General features: G+C 43.6%; 1 protein-coding gene across 2 annotated transcripts in view; it reads right to left on the bottom strand.

The window, feature by feature from the left end:
* LAS1L (LAS1 like ribosome biogenesis factor) overlaps positions 1 to 25,746 on the bottom strand; it is a 55,221-nt gene that overhangs the window by 18,524 nt on the left and 10,951 nt on the right. For both annotated transcript variants that reach the window (XM_032765907.2, XM_075068773.1), the window contains exons 6-11: positions 23,809 to 23,855; positions 17,433 to 17,542; positions 4,965 to 5,050; positions 3,676 to 3,891; positions 2,741 to 2,879; positions 1,702 to 2,084 (exon numbers count right to left, since the gene is read on the bottom strand). In XM_032765907.2, the coding sequence (XP_032621798.1) occupies positions 1,702 to 2,084; positions 2,741 to 2,879; positions 3,676 to 3,891; positions 4,965 to 5,050; positions 17,433 to 17,542; positions 23,809 to 23,855 (981 nt within the window). The remainder of the gene's footprint in view (positions 1 to 1,701; positions 2,085 to 2,740; positions 2,880 to 3,675; positions 3,892 to 4,964; positions 5,051 to 17,432; positions 17,543 to 23,808; positions 23,856 to 25,746) is intronic.

Genomic DNA, 25,746 nt, shown 5'->3' with positions numbered 1-25,746 from the left:
ATCTTCTGCACATGACTGGGGGGGGGGGGAGGGAGCGTGAAAAAGAGGGAACATAGCAATCCCTGGAAAGTACACATCCTCTTATCAGCTGGTAGGTTCTTACAACAATGATGGGCACAGTTACATCTTCCCCACCACTTCCTACTCCTTTATTCAGTTTCTGATAGTCCCCATGACAGTGTGCCAACTTGGACAGCAGTAATGAGGCTGTTTGTTTGTACCTCATACTCAAAGTTCAGCAGATAATGCCAAATCCAAGTCACCTCCCAAATTTCATAAGCCAAGTCAAACATAGGTGTGTCGCATACCATTGTTTGGAAAGCAAGGCTTCTCAAAACTCGTCTGCTTTCCTGATAAAGGGATGGCTGCTACTTTGATCAGGTTCCTGTTCTCCCTTTTCCAATCAAAAAAAAAAGTGGTATTTCATGTTCCAAGAAAGAATGTCAACCTAAAGGGCAATGGGGGTGGAGGGTGCAGGAAGAAGGGTAAAACAGAGCAACCTCACTTGTCAAGCTACTTAAAGTGGACCCAATATAACACAACCACGTTGGCAGAGTCATGCACGCAAAGCAAACACAGCACTGAAAAGGTTCTCTATTCCAGCCAGCCACAGAATGTGAACCGAATGTTTTCAAGTCCTGCTTACCATGGAAAAGTTGCTCATTTCACTATTACTTCATTCTCCCACTCACCTGAACATTCAACTCTAGTGACCTAACATCAATTTGATTAAAGGTAATTGCTTAGACAAACAAAAAAAATAATGTACTTAGGAAACGTATCTGAGTGAATTGCCTTTCGCATTGTTGCGAATGTATCTGTAATGCCTTCCCTGATCTGACTCACCAGTTCTTTCCTCCCCATCCCCTCCTCTCACAAAAGTCTTCAACAAATCGTGCTTCTTCAATGAACCCTGTAAATCTTAAAATCCTCCTGGCCTCTCAAAAATAAGTATTCAGTAGTAGTGGGACGTAGTCTTAGAACTAACAATGTGCTTGCTAAACTGCCCTAAACACAATAGTTTAATCTCCTAAGGGTTGTAAAACTTTGGTCCAATTCCAGTGTTGGGTTTAGTGTACGGTTACTGGGTGGTGTTGGTGGCCTGTGATATACAGGAGGTCAAACTAGATGATCTTGTGTGGTCCCCCTTCTGGCCTCTAAGACCCCATTTGCTTCCTGAATTCCTTGTCTCGTTTCTTCCATTTGCATGTTGGCTGTGTATACTGCAAGCTTCCTGGAGCCTGGTACTGGTCTGAAAAGCACTTTGCACACCACTGGAAATACATAAATATCATTTTTAATGAACTCTTGGTCTGATAAGGGGAGGCTTTCAACATGTATCGCCAAAGTCCATGAAATGTTCATATTTTCTTTGCTGCTCACCACTAGCTCCACACCCTTCTCCATCAATGAGGTAAACTGGAATTTTAACCACAGTGATATGAAAGTTAATGAAGCACTAGCTGTGTGTACCTGTAAAAAGTAACCACAGTGTCATGGGAGCCACAAGAAGGGAGCCGCCTATAAGTGGCAGGCTGTGAAAAAACAGTTTACAGGGATTTAGCTTTAACATGGATTTGAAGTAAGCTTCAGTCTTAACCAGGCTGAGAGGACTGAGGGGCCACTGTGCATTTCAATTTATATTTGGTGGTGACAAAGAGAGACCCAGGACATCAGAATAAGTCTTCAGATCACTTTTACCTGCACTGATCTGCCAGATGGACCCATGCAGTGCTGCCCTTTTCTCAGCAATAACCATCATGTTATCAACATGAAGAAGTTCCTCAAAAGGCATAGGCTCAGCTTCCATCTCTTCCTCCTCAGCTTCCTCCTCCCCATTGTCTTCTTCCTCACCAACACCACCCAGTACAGTTTCTCGCCTTTCCACCCTATGGCCTTTGGTCTGACTCTCCTGTCTGGCCTTCCACTGTAAGCTCTCAGTGGTGTAAATTGGCTGCCCGCTGCTGTCTGATGAAGAGCCTGGACTGGAGAGAGAGCCTCCTTCTTGGGTGTAGATAGAGCAGAGATAGAGAAGGTTCTCCTGAGCATCTGAAGGCAAAGGAGGCTCCATGTCTGACAGGATCCTAGAAAGAGAAGGAGGGAACCAAAGCATTACAAGCAAGAAGAGACTCCAGGACAGAGGCTTATGAAATCCAGCAGCTCTTAAACAGGGACTCTTCTAAACCCACTCTCTCATGCCATCGAGATGATGCACATGACAGAGGTGGTAATCCTCCCAAGCCAAGTGGGGTCCTCGGCTACTCACTCTCCCTCTTTGTTTTCTTAAAATATTCTGATTTTTTTTCTTCATTTCCCCTCTAATGATTTTCATGAGAAAGCACAGATTACAACGCTTATAAGCTCTCACTACATTGTTAATGTCTACCAGCTTCATCATGATTCTTTGCCCATATTGCTTTTCAGATACCTCAAATGTGGATTTTTTTGGTCACCAATTTCTAGTTTCTCTACTCTATTCCACTCTACTTAATTTGTTTTTTGAAAGAGAGAGACCTGAAAAATTCTGCTGCTTTCTCTCTTGTAGCACCAGTGGACAGTAGAGCAGAAATGATGTAGGTTTAGTATACACCAAAGGGTTTCCACAAAGGTGACAGCAGGTCAGTGAAGGAGTCCCAGCCACAACTGAACATACTTCTTTTCAGTGGCTCTGACCAGGTTGCATATGGATCTGCTTTCTGCCCCCTCTTTTCTTTTTCAAAGAGATGGGGGTCACACCTACCGCTGCAGGAGGTGTGGGGTCGCCCAGCAAGGAGCTTCCAAACATTCATCAATGAGCTTTATCCACTGCAAGGAAACTCTATGGTGAAACAGCTTCCTTTTGTTTATCTGGCTCTGTGAAGGGCGTCTCTTTTTCCTCCCTAAAAAAAAGATGGAGAAGGGACTCTCAACATAAGAAAAACATGTTTATAACCAACCTTTTACATTTCTATAGCACCTTTCACCCTTAAGAGGCAGAGTTAACGTGCTTTACAGGCCATCATTCCAACCAGCTGTGGAATGCAGCTGCCTCTGGAGTGAAACACAACATACCAAGATTGGCAGTTTCAGCAACTCTAAAAAGTTCAGGACAGGAAGTGAAAGACAGCTCACCCAAAGGCAACATATGTATAAGTAGGAAGAACAAAATGAGAACAGCCATAGTGGGGTCTGGTCAGGACACTAAGGGTAACCCCGGGGTGTTGCAAAAGCAGCACTGTATGACCTAGTGAACTGAGCACAGCACTGGAAGCCAGGGATTCCTAAGAACTGCTTATTATGAGAAGTCCAGCTTGCATCTGTAATAACACAAACTACTGGTTCAGGTTTTATGTATAAAACAGAACTTTAGCAGTGCATTGCTCTCAACACTATGCTGGGGCATTGGTCCCTTACCGGAAAAATTACCACCTTTCAAGTCTTGATAAAACCCATAATGAAGTTTTAGAAATCATTTTTCCATATATTACAATGAACTAAAGGGTACCAGAAAGTGCAAGTTAAAAAGCATGAAAACCAAGATCTTGAAAGCCATAGTAAATTAATGTGACCAGTACAATTAGGATCCTGAATTTCTGACTTGAAAGAAGTATCATCTTCCCCATTCCTTGCACGGAAACAGGAGAGGATTTTAAAGCCATCTTCATATAGAATCTAAAGAATTTCAGACTCACTTACTGGTTTTAGCTTTGGTGTTGGCAGTCAAAATCTCAGCAACCCAGTTGATCAGGTACTGAGGCCTGAGTTCTGAAGATTCAGAACACTGCTTCAGGTCAGCAAACATTTTCTCTAGCAGGGTCTGTGTAAAGTTTCGGGACTGGAGGCCCTTTAGCAGAGGCTGCCAGAAGTAGTAAAATGTCTGAGGGATTTTGAAATCCAGCAACTGTTTATTTTCTATGGGAGAAAACCAAACACACTATACTTAAATGGTAAAGTATTTTAAACATAACAGCTGGTTCAGTGATAGCTCAAAAGTGAGTAGCATATACTGTATTCAGTGGCCCTATATTACTCCTGGCATCCCACTCTGAATCAGTTATAATCAGCAAAGGCAGGAAAAACAATGAATGGATAATTAGGTAAGTAATACAATTTTTCAAGGAAAGCAGAAAATATGAAGCTTGATCTAATCATGTTGTAAGCCACAGGAAAACCTCTCTCTGTTTTGCTAATGCTTTGCCATCATAAGCTCAACTCTCACATAATTAAGAGCTGATCTAGCTAAAAAGGTACTATAAAAAGGATTAGTATAGGGTAAAGCAACATAGTATTGAGCAGCTCCGAAGAGCTCTACTACTGTTAATATAATTACAGAAACGTGAAGATAACCCCCTGGGAATCTCTTAGCTGGGGATTCTCAATTGGTCCCAATGGAGTTAGTCACCCGATTTCCAATGAAAATAGGGCTTGGGTGCCCAACACTCTTTAGTCTGGCATTTTAAAGGGGCCAATGTTCATGTCTATCAGTGCAGTCTCACCCAGCCTGTGAGCAGCAACACAGAAGTGAGTCACAGCTAGAGGCGGTCATACAAGGGTAAGAATATTATTTTTGACCAGTTCCAAATGGAAATTCCTGTAGTCTCCATGAAACCATAGCTATTGTAGATACAGCAAGAGAGAGGCATACAGTCACAATCAGATTTAGAAGGAAGTCTCCACTTGCAACCACTTAACTGCAACATTGACATGGGAGGTCTGCCTTCATGCATGTAGGAGTGGGTACAGAAGTAGAAGGCAGACATGAAAATAAAAGGACTTCCAAAAAGATGGAATAGGATTTACAAAAATGTGTAGCAGGCAGAAGGGGCAGGAAAGGAGGCCTGGTGCAAGAACACAGCATGTTTCAAGACAAATTAAACTAATGCAAACTTAGTTTTTCATCATAATGAGAAAACATATTAAGCCTCACTCACTGCCTTACCCTGGTGTGTTCATTTAAGGGATTTCATAAAGTCTGAGACACTAACCTTCACACTTGATATTTAAAGTCTCCAGTTGTTCCACAGTTGGAATGAGAGAGCCATCATCTAGCAAAGCTTCAGCCACCACCTCCCTAAAACAAATAGAAATCCCCATTAGTCCCACCCGTACCTTGCATTGCCAAAGCACCTCTTGTCCTGACCCCCAAAACACTTCACATGCTATACACATGGGCTTCATTTCACCTGCTGCAGAAATGTGGTGGGATGTGGCAGCTCCTTAATAGGCAGGCTTGGCAGGATTTGACTTTAATCAACTAAGGTCATTAAATGTCAACTTCAGCTGACACCCTCAAATTAACACCAAAAACAAAACAAAACAAAACAAAAAAAACCCAATCGATAAACAAGCAGCACAAATGCAGCCTCCATCCCTCTTGCACCTGCAGGGATTGGGTGTCACCAGCCCTGTGGCAGCACAGGGAGCCCTGTGCAGCCCTGCCATCACAGATCTACCCTCTCACACACCAGTTGGGAGTGTGGGGGTCTCTGCTCTGCTCTATCAGGACCCACTCACTCATGCAGAGGGCTCCCTGTGACACACAATCCCTGGAGCACAAGGTGCGAGAAGGTGGCAGCAGTCCTGGAGGGACAGAGCAGAGATCCCCAGCCCAAATGTGAGGAGTACTCTAGCAGGAGATATTCAGCAGTGGCATGGGCTCTCCCAGGGCTGGGGGGTTAGCCAGGCCGCTGACACCCAGCAGAAACTTCAATTAAAAATTGGGTTCTGCCAAGCCTATTGCCCAAAACACTATACGAACTGTAGTCTAGGAGTTAAGATACCCACTGAAACTGGAAGAAGAGAAACGCAATCCTCAAAACCAGAATGTGACTAGGACACTACAGTTAATACTTGTACTCTGGTAAGGGGGGAAAATCCCAAGGCACTGAGATTTCAAAAGCAGCGCAGGAAATTCAGCACCATGTTTTTCATTAAAATGATTCTTTTCGATATGCGTGGTAGAGGTCTAACAACCAGGATCTATAATGACCACAAGCAGTCAGGACTGTTAAGTCCCATCTGAAAGATGACATCTCTGAATCTCTGGCAGAAAAGCATCCCTCATCACTATGTTAAAGATACCAGTTCAAATGTCAGAAGAAGGGCACCCCCTACTGAACTGCCAATGCCATTTTCTGCAGTACCTGCGATGTACTTTGAGGTCTCCCATCCTAACAGCAGCCATGGTTAGCATGGGAGAGCTGAAGCTCACAGCCCAAGATGGCGTGCAATTGCTAGTACAAGGGCTTGGTGCAATGGAAGTGGGAGACAGAGGAAACTCATTTAATAACTCTCTGGTTCAGATAGGTTGAGCTGGAGGTTGGTAGTGAGAAGCAGCAGTAGGTCCAGGTTTAAATTCCTACAGCCACTCATTATTTGAATAAGGGCTTCTGCTTAGTCCAGTGTTTGGTAATACAAAAAGGACAGCATTAAAAATAACAGCGCAAATTTCAAACCAGCCATTTTCAAATGCAGAATGCTCAAGTGAGAGGAAATGGCATCTCTGCTTCTATTTTCTTTGGGTTTACGGAGGTAGAACCAGAGTTAAACAAGACATGCTTTGTTACAGGATATCTGAGGCTTTTGTCTGGGGCAGTGGGCGGGTGTCCCCAAACCCAAATCTGAACATCAAGGCAAGTTAAATAGACCTGATCTAAGATTCTATAGACATGAGCTGAATTCAAAGGCCTCTGGGTGCAGGTAAAACATACACAAACACTACACCAAATTGCAGCAACTAAGTGATTCAGCGAGACCCCAGCTGCTAGAAAGACCAGCAGTAGACTGTGACTTGCCTTACAGAATAGGTTCAGATTTAGATCCCTCTATTTTCTGGAATCTGTTCTAGGATAATTACTATATTCCTAGGTACAATGACTGTTCCTCACTGACTATTTAAGGTCACATCCATGGAGATGCAGCCTCAAAATTGTGATTATGCAAACAGGGATGACAAGCACAGCTGACTCAGGGAGGCAACTGATCAATCCCCTGGGGCAGAGGTGGGCAACCTGTGGCTCCGGAGCCACACTTTTTGTATAGGTACCAACTTTGGGCCTGGAGCTACAGGTGCCAACTTTCCAATGTGCCGGGGGGTGCTCACTGCTCAACCTCCTGGCTCTGCCACAGGCCCTGCCCCCCACTCCACCCCTTCCCACCCTCTCCCCTGAGCCTGCGGTGCCCTTGTTCCTCCGCCTCCCACCCTCCCCAGAGCCTCCTGCACACCATGAAACAGCTGAAGGAGGTGCTGATCAGCAGGGCTGCTGGTAGGCAGGAGGCGCTGGGGGAAGCTGATGTGGGGATACTGATGTATTACTATGGCTCTCTGGCAATATACATTGGTAAATTCTGGCTTCTTCTCAGGCTCAGGTTGGCCACCCCTGCCGTAAGGCCTCAGCAGATTCTTTAGCACTGGAAAGTGATTCTGCTTTTAATCTCTAGCGGCATCTTCCTGCCTTTCCACCACTGCACACATGTGGTCTATATGGACAGAACCATAGCAATGAACTGGACCCAGAGTCATGTAGGAATGCTAAATGACATGTTTTCTCAGGTTGTATAGAGTACTAGAAGAGGTTAGTGGACCCCATTAGCTCTGGACTCTGCCACCTGGATTGTCAAAACCAGTGACCTAGTAAACTTGTCATTTTTAGTCTCCTTCCCTTCCTGCCTTCCCAGCAACTTCTCTGTTTTCCTACAAACAGGAGACCACTTCCACTGCTGCATACAGATAGCTTATTGTTCGCTGCCCACCTTATCACTTCTGCCAATACCATCTTTCAGCTGATCAGTACCCTCACCTCCGTGCCAGGCCTTCCCTACATTGCAATGTGACCCTTTTCCCCTCCCTGATGGTTCTCAGTCTGAGGGAATGGCAAGGAACAAACATCAGGTAGGAAGAGGGTCATACCTCAATTCCCTGTCAACGCCCAGACTGGCACTGCTGTATGGCATGGCCAGGCCAGCCACTGCAGATGGTGTGGGAGAACAGGCCAAGAAAGGGACCCTCGCAGAGCACACACTACCAGTAGCTCTCTCATACAGACGCAAACCAAGCTCAAGCACCCCTGTTCATCCTAACTGTGGCAGCATGTCATAGGGAGAAGGCAGCCTCTCAGGTAGGAAGATCTGAGACCACTTAGGGCTTCATGTGTTAAACACACCATTTTAAATTTCACCCATTTGTCAATACCCAGCCTCAGCAGATAATGGAGCACAAGCCAAGTGTGCTGAGGGCAAAAAACTGTTACTTATCAAGCAGCCTACCAACATTCTGCACTAGCTGCAGCTTTCCATAACATTTAAGATCAAGCCCCAAATATGGTGCATTGCATATTCAGTCTAGAGATGAGAAGACACGGATCATAGTTAAGGCTACATTTATGTCACGGAGGTCATGGAATCCCGGACTTCCATAGACCTCCTTGACATTCTCTGCTTCAGCCCCAGGGGTTGTAGTACTCCGGAGCTGACAGCCAGTGGGGCCCTGGCAGGGTTTCAGCAACAGGTGACAGCAGTGACAAGTGACAGGAAACCCCCTGCAAAGTTCCAGCAACCGGTGACAGACTCCTGAGGGGCCAGAAGGCGACAATCTCATGTGGGGGAGAGGGGAACGCCTCAGGCAAGTGGCTGGTGTGTCCTGTTTTCTCTGTGGGAAATATGGTTACCCTGCAGCTCGCAGCCGCCCTGGGTAAAGGGGAAATCCCACAATTCCCAGACACCACAGTGGTGAGGGGAAACTGCAGCAGCAAAAGTCACAGACAGGCCCTGGCTTCTGTGAATTTTTGTTTATTGCCTGTGACCTGTCCATGACTTTTACTAAAAATAACGGTGGTAAAATCTTAGCGTTAATCATAGTGCAAGATCCATAACCAGGAGAAAACAAAGCAGCCTCACGCAATGCTACTATTTGATCATCTGGAAACAGCTGGGAATCAAACCAGACTCAAGTCATGGACTTTGGTCACAAACGTTGATTGTACACCCTCAGAAGGGCTCAGAGAACCTCACCCAACTACTATGCTTCTTTCCCCCAGTGACTGAGCTACAGCCAGCTTGCTCTCATCCATGGTCCAATAGTACCCAGACGCCAGGAAATGCATTTGGCTGCACTTTTCAGATCAGATGAGACAGCAATTTAAACCTCGGCATCGTCAACATACTGAAAATGCTTCAGACTATGCCTCCTCACTAATTCTCCTCATATATGCATTTAATAAGAAGGGTGACACAGCAGATTCTTCCAATACCCAACACAAGTGTGTCCTTGGAGCAGAATACACCAATTGCCAGTTCGCACCTTCTAGCCACTGGGGAATTAGCACATTTTCTAAGGGTTAACTAGGAAAGTGAAAGCAAAAATTCCTTCCCATTTTTTAAAAATAAATACACCTCTACCCAGATATAATGCGACCTGATATAACACAAATTAGGATATAATGCGGCAAAGCAGTGCTCGGGGCAGGTGGGGCTGCACACTCTGGTGGATCAAAGCAAGTTTGATATAACGCGGTTTCACCTATAATGTGGTAAGATTTTTTGGCTCCCGAGGACAGCGTTATATCGGGGTAGAGGTGTATCTGCAAAAATTCACAGGAAACTGTTGATATGCTCCATCTTTCCAAGAAAGAGGGCTATGGTAGTTCTTTAAGAACTAGTCTCTCTTTGCAGGCTTCCTAGAGGTGATATCTCTGTAGTAACAGTGGCACTAGTTAGAATTCCCTGGACTGACACAGTATTTCTAGCACTGCCAGAAACATGCACAACACAGAGCAGTTCCAGTTGGCTCCTTGGGGCCTCTGTACAGTTAAGCAAAAGGGTACTTATCAGGCCAACGGTATGCATCATAAAGCATGTCTCCTGTTCTCTCTGCTGCTTTTGCATCCAAATACCATTCTCTGCTCTCTCTTTGCTGTCAAAAGGCAATTGGCAGATTCATGGCAGAACTTCAAACTGGGAGCCAGAAGCTGTAGTGGGGCAGGGGTTTTATTTGTAATGCTTCAGTGGCTTATTGGCCACTCACTTGCATTTACAGACTACTCCAATGAAGGAAGGTAGGTTTGCTGTTAGAAAAGGCAAGATCCATTGGCATTACCTAGTAGGAATCTATGCTATGCTACAACATTGGTGTTGCTATATAAAGATCAATGGAAACAAGAGTGTGATAGGGTCTTATTTTCATTTTTAATATAGTAACGTACTACTCCTAATAACAAAAGGCAAAAGACAGGTAGGATTCTTTTATGGGAGATGCTTTTAATCACTCTTGACTCTCAAAGAACACCTGTGGGAGGAGGAGAAATGTCAGTCCAGTCAGAGCATCATTTCCAGCTGCTGGAAATAGGTACAGCGTCCCCTTAACTATATATATACTGTTCTTCACAAGTTTGTAGCTCTGGACTTAGTAATAAAGATAGAATGAGAGGAAGTGTGGTCTAATGGACCAAGCATGGGACTGGAAGCCAGATCATCCTGAATCCAAATCCTGGCTTTGCCCATCTGGCTTATCGCATGGCCTCCAAGCAATTTCACTTTTCCGTACCTCAGTTTCCCCATCCCAAAGAGGGGTAGTTCTTGAACATGTCTGCTATAAGTCACAGCAAAGAGATTCTAGCAGAGTTTGTTCCTCCAGCGGTTCACCATTCCCCAGCTATCTCACCTGCTTAGTCCAAGCAAGTGCAGTACATTTGCACAGCATTTCTGAGAATGAGGCTGTATCTGTGTGTAGTGGCACCTGTCCCATTTCATCAATCAGTTCCACAGGGCCGATGGATGAAAAGAAGTATACTTGTAATTTTTACAGGCTGAAATCCATACAGGCACCACAATTTTTAATTGTACCTAATGACTTTTTGATGCCTCAGTTTGTAGATGCTCAGCCCGACACACACTGAAGGGGTCTGATTTTTCAGGTAAGGGCTCAGCACCTCTCTTTTACAGCACCTCTCTAGCTGTGCCTCATAGCTGTGCACACATAAATTAACACAATATCCACCTTTATATCCAATTTGCATTATGCTCCCTTCTGTTTGTTCAATGGTTTAGTCCAGCGATTGTTTTCAACCATTCTATTTTGCCCACACAGTATAAGGGACAAAGGCCTAAATTCTCTCACAACCATCTGCAGATACCAGGGGAGGTCCCAGCATCCACTGCCTAGAGGCCCAGGGTCCATCATGATGGGCATCGAGCACTTTTGGCAGGCACTTGCTGACAGAAGTAAGAAGCCCATTTCAGGTTTTTGTAGGACTGTGTTGTTGCTTCCTTTTCTTGAGCCTCTCCCTGTAGGTTCCAGGCATGGGAGTGGACCCAAACAGGGTCTCAAAGGACATGACTGCATGAAATAGCCCAGATCTCAGTCAACTGCACAACCTCTTTTCTACAGTGGACTCCGAGATGGGAAGCAGGAGTTTGTTTATGGAATCTCGGGGGGGTGGGGGGGTGCGTGCAGGCACAGGGAGAACAGAGAGACACCAGTGGCTTTTGGTGCAAGCTTAAGACTTGTCAACTATGCATGCTTTCTTGTCACTTTTGCAAGAGTTTGGAAGAGACAGCTGCCTCCCTGCAGTTGCAGCCCTAGCCCTCACTTAATGAGTTCAGTCCTCTACCCCTGGGAATTTAGCATGTGCACACACGCTTGCTTACTGACCACCCTCCACTGAGTGAAGTGTTTTTCAGAAGATAAAGATCCACTGCCCACCCCCCAAATTTTTATTGTAAGATAAAAAAATGCACATCCTAAATTGTTTTATTTTCAATTAGCTGTTTCGTGCCCTGCATGTATCCTCTGTGAGAGCGGAGTAGCAGGCACGGACGAGATCAGTTGAGCACCACTGCAGCTGCTCCGGGGCCTGCACAGAATTGAGCACTGGAAGACTGACAAGGGGTAGGGCTGGTGTGCTAAAGCTGTCAGAGCTGACACTGAAGAATAGGTACAAGCACTGTGCTGGGAGGACTGTAATTCCCATCGACCCTGGCACTAAATAGTGAGTAGGGCGCAAAATTATGGGGAAACATTACCAGCACATTCCTGTTATTTCAGGTAGCTTAAATTACAAAAACCATTGCAAAAAGGTAACAAAACCGACAAAACCTGCCACATGGTGCAAGAGTAGCAGAGCCTTGTGTAAATCACAATTTCACAGAGGGCCTGGGATGCATGGAAGTGCCACCAAACCCTGATTAAAAAAATCCTTTAAATTGACCAAATTTACTTGTAAAATTCATTCTGTGCAAACTCTGTGGGATTCAATACTTCGCCACTGTGGTGATTTTTAAAAACAAAATGAAATTACAGTGATGATTTACACAGGGCCCTATGCATGACAAGATCAGGTCTCAGGGCCCAGGATGCTACGGAACCTGCCATTCTCCAGCTGATAGTCTGTCTTCTCTGTTTCCTGTCTGCTGTGACCAAAGCAAATGTGCAGCAACGTGCACACCAAGACTTTCTCTCTCTGCCAACTCAACTCCTCCTTCCCCTGGAGAGAAGAAGAAAGTCAATTCATCTGACTCATTTCTTCCTTATTCAGGCCTTCAATGTGGAGCAAGGAGGGTTAAGGACTAGCCCTGCTCATCTTGCATACCATGGGAAGAGGTTCTAGTGCCAGACACACCCACATTCTCCCATGCCTGGGCTGTGCTCCCTTCTTCTATGGGGAAAGAGGAATCCACACCCGCCCCCAGACTGAGAACAAAGATAAAATGCCTGGAGTCCTCCCGGCCCCCTAGGCAAAAGGCTCCACTCCAGCAACTGACCTGCTGCATGTCAATGCTGATTCTAGAAAGTGTGTAGGTGCATAGGTGCCACTGTAGGAACGTGGCAAGCGGATGCTGGGTCACCCATTGGTGCTTCTCTCTATGTATCCAGGGCAGGTATGGGGAACAAAAATTAATACTGTGTCAGCTGAAAGTCAACATGACTATGGGGAACTGGGGAAAAGGTTGTATATGATGGCAGGGGCAAAGGATGCCCCTTCCCTCCCTCTCTCCTCCCCTGCACACAAAAAGTTTTGCTAGAAAGTCCATCCAGAGGTTGTCCTGTCCTTGGGCCAGAGAAGTTACCTGTGCCCAAGCACGAACAAAAGGGAGGTTGGACTGAAGTTCAAAATTGTGAAACCAGCATTTACAGGAAATAAATTTTCTTGGATGTTTGGAGGAAAATATCAGAAAATGAAAACAAGTCTAAGGCAGTTTACTGTGATTGCAAAACCTCTCTCTAGCACCGTTACCACTGCAGGCTCCAGCTCTCTGTTGGTTTTACAAGTAGAGAATTGGTATTTTGCAATCCCATCCTCCAGAGGTGGCTGCCATTAGCAAGAATTTACTTGTATAAAGTAACAGCCCAGTGCAGTGCAGTGCAGCCAGTTTCATGGTCTCCCATGTGACCTCAACAATCAGAATACCCCGTAAAAGTACCTAGTAAAGAACTGGAACACAAGCCACAAGCTATAAACCTTGTTACATTAACAAAGACTCACTTCCCCTTTCTTTCTTCCTGCTTTCACTGTTGGGAGTCTTTGTTTTTCCAGAGAAAAGCCCTACTCATCATTACATAACGCAACAACAAAAACAGCTAGGTAATGGCATCTGATTACATTTTATTAATAAAGCTACGAGGGACACATTATGCAAGTACCTATTTTTAAGGGAGTGAAATGTGGAGGCACAGCAGATTCTTCTCCCACCTTATAAAAACTCTTATGTCACAGGCTATGCTCAAGCCCCATTCTCTACCCACGTCTATACGACGCGCCATTTCGGCGCGTTAAAATCAAAAGCTCGGGGTTCGATATATCGCGTCTCGTCTAGACGGGGATATATCGAACCCAGAGCGCGCTTACATCGATTCCGGAACTCCACCAAAACAAACGGAGTTCCGGATTCGACATGGCGAGCCGCGCACATCGATCCCGCGCGGTGAAGACGGGTGAGTAACTCGATTTTAGATATTCGATTTCAGCTACGCTATTCTCGTAGCTGAAATTGCGTATCTAAAATCGATTTTCACGCGTCGTGTAGATGGGGCCTCTGTCATCTAGTCACTGCGCCACGTCACTGCTCTGAAACTCCAAGGGAGGCTCCCAGAGGTGAAATTTGAACAGCAAAAGGTGGAAGTGAAACTTAGGCTAGACAGTTTTTATAGCTAACCATCTGGCCACAAGGTTTCCTCTCACCGTAATCTTATCCTGCACAAGGTCTCATGTCTCAGGCTCTCTTCCTACTACAATTGATACCAATGACTTGGAGCAGAAAGGCTTTATATCCCTTTCCTGGTCTCTTGAGCCATCCAGTTCTCCAGAAACCAAGGACATTGACTATCAAAAGTTAAAACAATTAAATAAATGAATATCAAGAGCTGAAAAAAACCCCTACTTTTCAGTTTTGTGGTAGTTTCTACAGATGTTTCTTGTGAAGTTGCAGAGATATCATTCCAACTTCTAGCCTCATTCACTCTGCCTGTTCTCTAAAGCAGTGGCTCTCAAGCTTTCCAGACTATTGTACCCTTTTCAATAGTCTGATTTGTCTTGCATCCCCAACCCCCCGTTTCACCTCACTAACAAAATGAGACATAAAAATACAAAAATGTCACTGCACACCATTACTGAAGAACTGCTTGCTTTCCTATTTTTACCAGATAATTATAAAATAAATCAATTGGAATATAAATATTGTACTTTACATTTCACTGTATAGCATACACAACAGTATAAACAAGCCATTGTCTGCATGAAATTTTAGTTTGCACTCACTTTGCTAATGCTTTTTTCATAGCCTGTTGTAAATCTAGGCAAATATCTAGATGAGTTGATGTACACCCTCAAAGGGTGTACATCAACCCATGGTACCCATGGTTGAGAACCACTGCTAGAGGCTTACTGTATACCAAGGGTGGGCAACCTACAGCATGTGTGCCAAAGGTGGCACGTGATCCGATTTTTGATGGTATGCGGCAGCTGGCTGAGCGGCTCAACCTACCGCCACTTTGGGGTTCCGGCTGCTGCCCTGATGCCAGCTGGGGTCCTAGCTGCCGGCCCCACTCAGTGCCCGCTGCAGCCCTGGGAACCCCCATGGTACCCCAGGCTGGCAGCAGGCTGAGCAGGGCGGCGGCTGAGACTCCAGCTGACAGAAGCCGCTGGCCTGAGCCGCTCAGCCCGCCGCCGGCTGAGCGAATGGAACCCCAGACCGGCAGCAGGCTGGGCAGGGCCAGTGGCTGGACCCTAGACCGGCAGTGGGCTGAGTGGGGCTGGTGGCTGGAACCCCAGACAAGGATCCCAGGCAATTGAAAAGATCTGCATTTTAATTTTATTTTAAATGAATCTTCTTAAATATTTTAAAAATCTTATTTACTATAAATACAATAGTTTATTTATATAATATAGACATAGGGAGAGACCGTCTACAAACGTTAAAATGTATTACTGGCATGCGAAACCTTAGATTACAGTGAACTTGGCACACCACTGCTGAAAGGTTGCCAACCCCTGCTGTATACCCTCAGCTACAGTATGAGGAGTGGCTGTAGTGACACCCATCAGTTACAGTAACCAAGAGCAACACAAAAACTTTCACTTGAATGCAAGTTAACGCCAAGAGGATTCTCTTTCATGCTTTCTTGCTTTACAGAACTCCAGCCTGGTACCCAGACCTGTATACAGCAGATAATTTAATCAAAAGGGCTACCTCATAAAATCCCATCTGACTCATTCCATTTATTTTGCCCAGGTGCTAGCAAAGAGAAAGCACTGCTCAGATACTGAATTCAGCCAGAAACCCGAAGAGAATTCTTCCAAGCACCCACATTAAATATTCACAGCAAGATAACACATGATATGCTTACAAAAAGAGTGTTTGCAACATAAATAATGTAGGGAAAACATTAGTACAGCTCTGCTATGCCAGTGGTGGAGAGCCAGAACTGCAGAGCTCTGAGAGTGCTCAAGTCTGCAACCCTAAGGCCACCGATTCCTTAGCATTTCATCACCTCCAAACGTTTTTATTTGGGCTGACACAAATCCACCTCTCCTACAGCATATAATGATATTTGGTGGTGTAGGTAGGCAGCAGCCTCTAAAAGGCCATTCAGAGGCACAAACAGCTCCAAGTTGTCAAGTGAAATATTTTTGGAGAAGCCTAACTAAGGACCAGACAACATTCTGGGTGCATTTGGAAATGCATTTCAAGTGTTGAATGTATCTAGTACACTCATACAGCATAGAGAGAACAGTGGAGAACAAAGCAAAAGCTGAGAGGACACATCTGATGACACACCAAACCCAGAGCAATGCTTTAGACAAGCTGCTAACTTTATGATTTCAGGGTTTGTGGGGGTAAGGTTTTCACAGAAACAGCCATTAAGGAATATTGCAAGATGGTTTACTGTATCATCTTGCTCTTAATGGAACAAACATACCGGGCTATGTAACAGTCCTAACGTGAAAAAAAGCTAAACAATGTAGGATTCTCCAGACAAATGACACTTCCTTCAATCGAAGCAATGATAATTCTGTCCTACCATCCAATGATCTTTCAATTCCCTCTTTAAAATCCCCCTGCAACTGATACCTAAAAGAAAATCAACCAATGTATGATGTCCAGGTTAAAGGGCAAATGGGGGCAGCTGACATTCTTTATATTTCTAATTATCAAAAACTTTGCAGCTGCATTTCTAATGTATATTATATATTTGATATCTCTCTCCCAGCCCTGCATGTGTCACTTGTCTCAGACTGCAAGATTCTTGGGGCAAGGACTGGGGCTTCATACGACTTTGCACAATGCCTAATGAGGCTCCACTCCAATCGAGTCCTCCAGGATCTACGGTTATACAAATATTTAATGATGTGAACAGAGCTAATACTGCCCCACAGGGGTCTTGTGAAAGTCAGACCATGTCCATCTCATAAGGCTGTTGTGAAACTGAATTAATAGGTGCTTTGTGATCCTCAGATGGAAGTATAACATACACAAGGAACCACTGCTCTATTTTCTTTCAATTTCTTCATCTCTGCTGCCATTTTGCCTGCTGCCTGTATGAAGCATTACACATCAGTGCTTTACAGAACTGGGTATATTCTATTTCTCGGGTCAAGCATATTGCCAAAGGGTTAAATACACAAAACCACCTCATAGGTCAAAGTGACCTTGACTGAGTTGTCAATTATCCCCACCCACCCACAAGCAAATGACTACTGCAATTAGAGCAACAAAGTAAAAGGAAGTAGAAAGAGTGGTCACATATCCAAGGGCCAGCTGCACACACAGGCCCCTGGCAGAGGAAACATTCTTTAGCAGAAATCAAGAACTAAGACCACAAGTGAGTTATCATCAGCAACTTATGACTTTGTCTGTGACTAACAAAGTACACAGTAAAATGGTGCAAGGTGACAGTCCTACAGCTGTACAGCATTATGGTTCCTGCTGGAGTATGCAGCTTCTCTCCAGATAAACTGTACCTGCTCTCTTGCAACAAGTCTTTAATCTGAGCCAAAATCCACTCCACCTCTGAGGAAGAATTACACCATGCTTTGCGGGCCTTTCGTAAGGACTGAAGCTCCTGAAGAACCTGCATAAGAGAGAAAACAATATCAATAAATAAATATATTTTGTTGCATGGAATTCACTGAGAGCAGGAGGCACTACTATAAAGAGCAGATGCATAATCCAGACATTTCATGCATAATCCTGATAGTGGCTCTCTGAGCTTCCCTCTCAACAGCATTATAAAACACTAATACAGAAGTGTTCTAAGGACAGGCCTAAACTGAAAGGGGAACATGATCAACAATTCAGAGGGAGGAAATTAGGTACTAGGACTCCCTGGTTCTAGCCTCTGCTCTCCAGCAAGCCCATGTCTGTTCCCAAGTGCCCATCTGTAAAATACATAATGCCTACTTGAGTCTGGATTTTGCCATTAATGTTAAGCACATGGCAGAGACCTAAGTGTCAAATCAGCTTAGCGACCTATGAAGCATTCAGGATGCAGTAGCAGTTGGAAAACAGCAAGCAAGGTGTCAGGCTACAACAAGAATAGGAAAGTCTAATGCTAGAGACATAAGCTGCCACTCTAGAAATCAGACTTTTCTTCAGCTTCACACACACACACGTTAGCATAAAGCAGTGAAAGTTACACACACTGCTAATAGGGCCATTTGCATCCAGGGCAAGTGGCATTTCCATCACTACCTTGAAGGGTACCAGTAGAGGTACCTTCCATTTCGGCTGGGAAACCACAGGCATAATGCCAGTGGAGGCTGCAGGGGATGTGACATCACTGAGAGTGTAAGTTTCCCAATGTCTTGGTGACATGCTCTCGCAGTTTTTGTGCATGGGAGAAGGTGCAGAGACTTTTCAGCAGAGGGCCCTCTGCACTGTATTTCACTCCCTTCCGTGGTATACCAGAGTCTTGTGGGGACAGATGGCTTAATATGCTTTCTCGTTTTAAGTATCTGTGTCAGTGGGCAGATGGCATTAATTTACTGAGCACTGACATGATGGGGTTCATCCTGTATGGAAAAGAGACATGGCCATGCACCGCCAAGCTGTCAATGTAAATCAGACTCAAATAATACATACATGATACAGGGAGGTCAACCCTTCATGTGCTCAGTGATTTTTTTAAAAAAGACATTTCAACACTTGGTGTGTACCACCAGCAGGACTTTTTGCAGAATTCTGTTCTGAGGAGGCTAATAAATATGGAGAGTTACAGAGTCCCAAACACAGGGGTTGGCAAAGACGTTGTTGTGCATATGATGAGACTGAGGATACCAGTTAGGCCCTGGAAGAACTTAGAGAACTGTGATTTCTTGTGCTTGTCTGAAGTTGTGAGTTTAATTTGCTTAGCATAGTCACAATGATGAGGTTCAACAGATGTTTTAGGTAACAAAAATCAAGTCTGAGAAGTGTCCTTAATATCACGAATCATTAAAATATCTTCAAGCTGGTTACACATGAACATATTCAGGAATATGCATCCTTACGTTAGAGTATTTACTAAAGAAACTCGCCTAAGACTGATCTATACTTTAATGTTTTACTGTTATAATCAATTCAGTGATTTTAGCTTTACCAGCATAGTTAAAGCAGTACAACCTCCCTAGTATGGATAAAATTATACTGATATAAAGATGTCTTATACCAGTATAGCTTGCTGAATGGCAATAGCTATACTAGTATAAAGGCACCTGTACACCAGTACAATTGTACTATAGTTGAACTGCAGTTCAGACAAGCCATTTATAAAACTAGTTAATGTCCAAAATTTAACATTTCAAATAAAACTGGTCTTGATTCTAGAGATCCAGACCTGTTTTTATGTCTACAGACATCCACTGTTCTCATGTATGGACCTTAAAGATCAAGCCATTGGCATTTTACAGTCTCTAAAATGCAAAATCAGACTGTACATTTTATCAACAGCAGCTAATTCAAGAATATCACCAGTTCAGTGATGCAAGAACCATTTGTATCTCGTGCAATATTTAAAACCAATCTCAGATACAATTAGGATTACTTCATAAATTAATCAAGTTAGTTCACATCACCTCTGAACTGCTGGATGGAAATTTTGTAGAGATATTAATAATAATCTCACTCTTCTGTTACCTGTGTATTGCTTCCACAGAGTTTAAAAGTGTGAAAAGTTATTTCTTGCCATTAATCACTTCTATTGTTCATTATATGTATTCCCTCCACCATGAAAACACCAAACATATCACATGAGGGTAAGAAAAGTTTAGCTTATAAAGTTGTACAACAGCATATTGCACAGTCACTCATATCATACCAATGTTAAAGGTGTCAAATATGTTAATCAGAAACCTTTAGCTTGTATTAAACTTAGTTTTGATTAGTGTTATTAAACATGATTTTTTTTTTTAAATTAGCAACATATCAAATCTCTAAGTATAAGGTAGAAAAGATTTGAAGTAAACTTATCTGACTTCAAGATCAATAAAACTCCAGGTAAAATGAAGTTTGTGAGCTAAACAGGTGTTGGGATGGGATGGGGATTAAAGCCAGAGATTGGGATTCAGGACTTCTGGGTTTTAATCACAATTTTGCCTCTAATTCTCTGTGAGGTTCCAAAGAAATCATTTAGCCTCTCTGGAGCAGTTTCCCCCACACTTTTAAAATGAGGATAATTTGCTTATTGTTATGTAAAGTCTCAATGTTTGTAAAGTTCTTCAACACTCCTTAATTCAATGTGTCATTATATACATACAAATTACTACTATCCTCTATATACCAAGTCTGTGAAACATTCTAAAACTATAAGCCACACGTAATTGCTTCTATGAAAGTCTGCTCACTCCATCCGGAACATGCTTAGTCAAGTTCCAGTAATTGCTTCTTGGATTTGCAGTGATGAAGTCATACCTCACTCAGTGTGATTTTGATTGCAAAGGATTTTCCCCTTGAATATTCTAGGATATCTGGGCACTAGGGTAAGAGCAGAGGAAGGAGACACACATAAAAGAGCGGCTGGGGAATTTTATCCATGATGAATCAATTGTTTTACAAACAAAATTTAAAAAAAAAGTAGTATTTGGAAGTTTTCCCCTCCTACACAAAGGAACTATGTCACCTTCTCTCCATCTTTCCCAGTCTCTCCCCCTGCATTGCCAGGTGCTGTCAGGACACAATAAATAACTTTGGGCTGACTATTTAAAAAAAAAAAAAAACAACAACAACAACTCACAAAAGAGCCGTGAGTTATTGGAACAGTCACTTCCAGCTGTGCTCCAGAAAAGGGTGGGAGTGCCTGAACTTTCCAAAAAATGACGTGTAAGGCCCATTTATTACCTGTTCCATCATTATAATGTATCATATTTAATGTCTGGCTAAATTAGGCCATGTTTTTATTAACCGTTTATTTGTAATGAGAAGGAATGGGAGGTAAGAGGGTCTTGACAATCCCAGTACTGAAGAACTGCATTGCTAGATTTGATTTACCATATTGTTCCAGAATAGAGTCAATACAGGAAACTATTCCCCGCACCTGCCCTTCCTCCCCAAACCCTTTTTGTAAGAAATATACAAATATTCCCCAGCAGATATTTAGCAATGATTTTGCAGTAAACCAACCTATGTGCTGAGACCTGCACAGTTACATCTATGACTTCATAATTCAGATCATATATTTAACATAACAATCCAATAGATAAAAAATGAAAAGGGCAAAAAAAAGAAGCATTCAAATAGGAGTTTTACAGAGATCCTTTCCATGGACTTCTAACACTGTTTGGTGGGCATAATTCTCAAAATGCTATAGTCAATATATCAAAAATGAGAGGAAATGTTCACACCATTTACACCACTGAAGATTTATTTTCCAGCACTCAGCTACATTTGCAGGCCTTTTCCATAGTTAATAAGCACAAATTGGAAAGAACACCTTACTTAAGAGATGTTCGACAAAAAGGCCGGTACACAGGACAGCATGAGTGGAGGGTATGGTTTCAGAAGCAGAGCATGCTAAAGGGTTTATTTGGTTAGCTGATATCAAAAGCAGGGCTTTTACACACGGTCATCCATGCACGTCATTTTGATTAAATAAAGTTGCTTTTCTTTTGCAGTTGGCACAGAACTAAGGGAGGGGAGGGGGGATTTTTAAATGCACAAATAGGAATTAAGTGCCCAATATCTATTATCTTTCAATGAGATTTGGGTGCTTGTATTGCTCTTTGTGCCTCTGAAAATCTCACACCAGATTTAGAGAACTGCCAGGAGACAACTGTCCAGTCAATAAAACATTATATATACACACCTGTCAACCTGAAATCTAGCCAATGAGTTAAAAAGTAATTCCAGATCGTACACCAGCTCCTTCCCTTCCACTGCCAGTTTATGTACTTTTATAATCACAATTTCTCATTCATTTTGTAACTTTTTCCTCTTCCCTATCACTGTTTTAATGACCCAGGAGAAAGACACTGACTGTGTTTCACAGTTTCCCTCTATAAAGTACTGTGAAACAAACAAAATAAACTAGAAAGATAATTTCCTATCTAATCTTTTAGTTAATGATCATAAGCATTACTTGTAACAGCAGTAACATTTTTCAGACAGAAATGTTATTTACATACACAATTACTGAATACACTGTTTCCCAAGGATTTTAGGAACTGGAATGGGGATGTGTCATGTTATCTCTACATACGCCTCACGACGAAATCTGGATGTTTATTCCAAATACATTGTAAAGTTGCCAGTTGTGGTTCTCACTTATGGTTTAGTTAATGGTCTGTGGGGTGAAGAAGAAGAAGCTACTGGAAAATATTACTTTAGGGAAATGGAGATGAAGAGTTCTCAACAGACTTGATTCAAAGCCCATATAAAACCAATGTAAAGACTCCGACCGGCTTCAGTCCCTATCTGAAGGTCTTCTAAGGTGCCTGTCACCAGGGTATCTCAATATGCTTTACTAAGGACACAAATATCATTATTGTTGTTTTAAAGAGAAGGAAGTTGAGAAACTGAATTATTTGCTGCAAATCACAAAGCAAATTAGTGGTGAAATTTCGGTAGGAGTAGAATCCAGGTCTCCTGACTCCCAGCACTGTCCCTATCAACTGAACTCCGACACAAATACAGCAGGCTAGCTGATGGAAAAGCTGGACTGAATATCTTAGACAGTTTTAAAATGACTGATATCAACCAGCTTCTAAAGGATTTAAGTCCAATAATTAAAAACATATTGTTAAGCACCCTTCAGGAATAGAAAGGCACAAGATTTGCAGAGACAGGTTTGGGGCTATTACATATAAACACAAACAACCATGCTGCAATGTGTAATCATGTCAGAAGCCCACATTTCTTGCTCTCTGCAGTGAATCCATGACTGATTTGCTTTGATGAATCACACAAGACAGTACCAGAAGAGAAAAGAGCACAGCCAGGCTCCATAACAGGGAGCTCTCTCTTCATCAGCAATGCTCACAGCCCCATCTACAGGTCATTGGATGAACTGCTACACCACTGACAACACAGTGCCTTCACACTTTAGATAAGAAATGGAACTTCTGAAACTGGCAAAAATCACCTAAGTTTCACTCTACTACTACTAGCAGGACTGCAAAGCAGCATGGGCAGAAGCATCAGAAGTTCTGGTGTGACATTCCTATGCAGGTTTTCCCCCTAGGATGATTTAAAATTGCTGGGGAGAAAAAAAAAAAGATTCCTATAATTACATGTAAGGCTAAGATTTTGTCATCGTTATTTTTAGTAAAAGTCACAGACAAGTCACAGGCAATAAACCATAATTCACGGAAGCTGTGACCTGTCTGTGATTTTTGCTGCTGTGGCTCTATGGTTCCCGTCACCACTGCGGTGGCTGAGAGCTGAGAGGTTCCTCCTCTCCCTGTGGCAGCCGGAAGCTGCAGGGCGATCATATTTCCCACAGAGAAAATGGGACACCCCCCAGCCACTTGTCTGAGGTGTCCCCCTTCCCTTCCCCCTGTGCGAGGCTGTCACCCATCACTGGAACCCCAAGGAGGTCCCCCTCAGTAGTCTGTCACCTGTTGCTGGAACCCTGCCAGGACCCACTGGCTTCCAGCTCCAGAGTGCCTCAGCCCCTGGAACTGAAGCAGAGAATGTCATGGAGGTCTCTGGAAGTCATGGATTCTGTGACATAAACCAAACCATGATTATATGTGAACTGAAACTTCTGATATAAACTAGCCAATCTTTCACACAGATATTCCAAGTCAGGCCTTGCAAGGCATGTCAGTTTCTCAGTCTTTCCATGAGATTTGTTAATAAAGCACAGAAGCAGTTACACAGCAAGGAAAGAGGCAGCGCTTGAAGAGTTAATCAAATTGCACTTACCCCAAACTGCTGATTTTTGTAGGACACCAGCAGCTCTCTGACTTTCTCTAGAAATAAATACAATTACATGGTTTAAACAACAGGTAATGAGGAGCTAATATAATTCCCATTTCACACAGAGAAATGGAACCGTCCTATCTTTAAGGAAGTAGTGAGCTATCCTCTCCAAAATGACCCCCTTGGGCAAGCAATTTACATACTGTTCAATGCTTTCTCAAGGCTAAACAGTGAAATGCAGAGATTATATAAATCCATACCTGGCAATTCTTTGATTATACTAGATTAGCAGTTCTCAGTCTCTTCAGTTCAATACAGGAATTGCCATACTGGATGAGACCAGTGGTCCACCTAGTCCACTATTTTGTTTCCAACAGTGACCACTTCTGGATGCTACAGAGGAAGGTGCAAGAAACCCTGTCATAAACAACTACGAAATAACCTGTCCATAGGAAGAGATGTCTTCTATACCTGACAGTTAGTAGTTATCTTGTGCCTTGAAGCATGAGGGTTTCTAGCCCTTATAATTCTGTTTTAAGTCCTATGTAATGCAACTGCGGATCTTATAAACATATAATCCTTTTTGTATTCCTACTAAACTCCTGACATCGAGGCTATATTGTGGCAACAAATTCCACAGGCCAATTATGTAAGTCAAAAAGTATTTCTTTTCATCAGTTTTAAATGTTTGTCTACCTCTGGACCGCTTCTGTTTTTATTGCATCTCTGAGAGATGACCAGAAATGAAGATAGTGTTCTGGCTGAAGACGTAACAGTTCTTCCTGCATTTGTTATCACTGAGTTTTATCTGCCACTGGGCTGCTCAATCACCTGGCTCTGATTAGGTCTTCTTGGAATTCCAGTTTCAACGATCTTAAACAATTTAATCATATTAGGACATGTCTACACTAGAAACGTGAGTTGACCTGCTAGGTCAACTTTCAACCATCACAGTAATTGCTACTATGTCCAGACTACCCTTCTCCTGTTGATGGTGTGCGCCCTCTTCAGGTGTGCTTCCACTGACTTAAGAGGAACAGTGTGCTCTCAGCTCCACATGTAGCTTCCTGCTGGGAACCCAGCAGCTGCCCTGAGCCTGTGGGGGTGGGAGATGGATGAGGAGGGTAGCCAGGCTCCCAGCAGCAGGGAGCTTCCCTGCAGCACCAGGGCTCCCCACAGGGAGTGGGAAGCCTCCAGTAGAAGCCTGGATGGCAGTAGGGAGCCAGGCGGGCACAGCCCAGCTTAGAGCAGGGAGCCCAGACAGCAGCTGGGCTGGGAGCAGGGAGCAGCCAGGTTCCAAGTGGGGAGCAGATGGGCACATGGAGCCATGAAATTGACAACAATGACAGCCAATAGCCCATGTAAGTTATGCAGTGTCTACAGGGACACTGCATCATCCTAACTACACAGACATAAGCCCCAGGCCTCTCATGGAGGTGAAGTTATGATGCTGGTATAGTGGAGCACTTACATCAGCAGAAGCAAGGCTGTAGTGTGTACACTGACATAATTAGGTTGACATAAGCTGCCTTACGTCAACCAAACCCTGTACTGTAGACCAAACCTGAGTCTCAAAGCATAAGATGTTGGCTCCTTCAGCCAATACCCTCTGTCTCCTGGTCACTTTACACACACAAAATCACCAAGTAGTGTAGACTAGGTTCACAACTGAGAGGCAGGGTCTGAAAGAAGTCTGACCTCCTGTATTAACAGAGGTCATAGAATTTCACCCGGTAATTCCTGAATCAAGCCCCTAACTTCTGGTTGAGACAGCATCTGTCTGAAGCTCTATTAGATTCCTGTGGCACCTTATAGACTAACAGACGTTTTGGAGCGTGAGCTTTCGTGGGTGAATACCCACTTCGTCAGACGCAGGTAGTGGAAATATCCAGGGGCAGGTATATATATGCTAGCAAGCAAGCTAGAGATAACGAGGTTAGT

Source organism: Chelonoidis abingdonii, chromosome 8 (genome assembly GCF_003597395.2).
Source record: "Chelonoidis abingdonii isolate Lonesome George chromosome 8, CheloAbing_2.0, whole genome shotgun sequence".
Lineage (NCBI taxonomy): Eukaryota > Metazoa > Chordata > Testudines > Testudinidae > Chelonoidis > Chelonoidis abingdonii.
The sequence above is the reverse complement of the archived record's forward strand: the minus strand, read 5'-3'. Positions and strand labels throughout refer to the sequence as shown.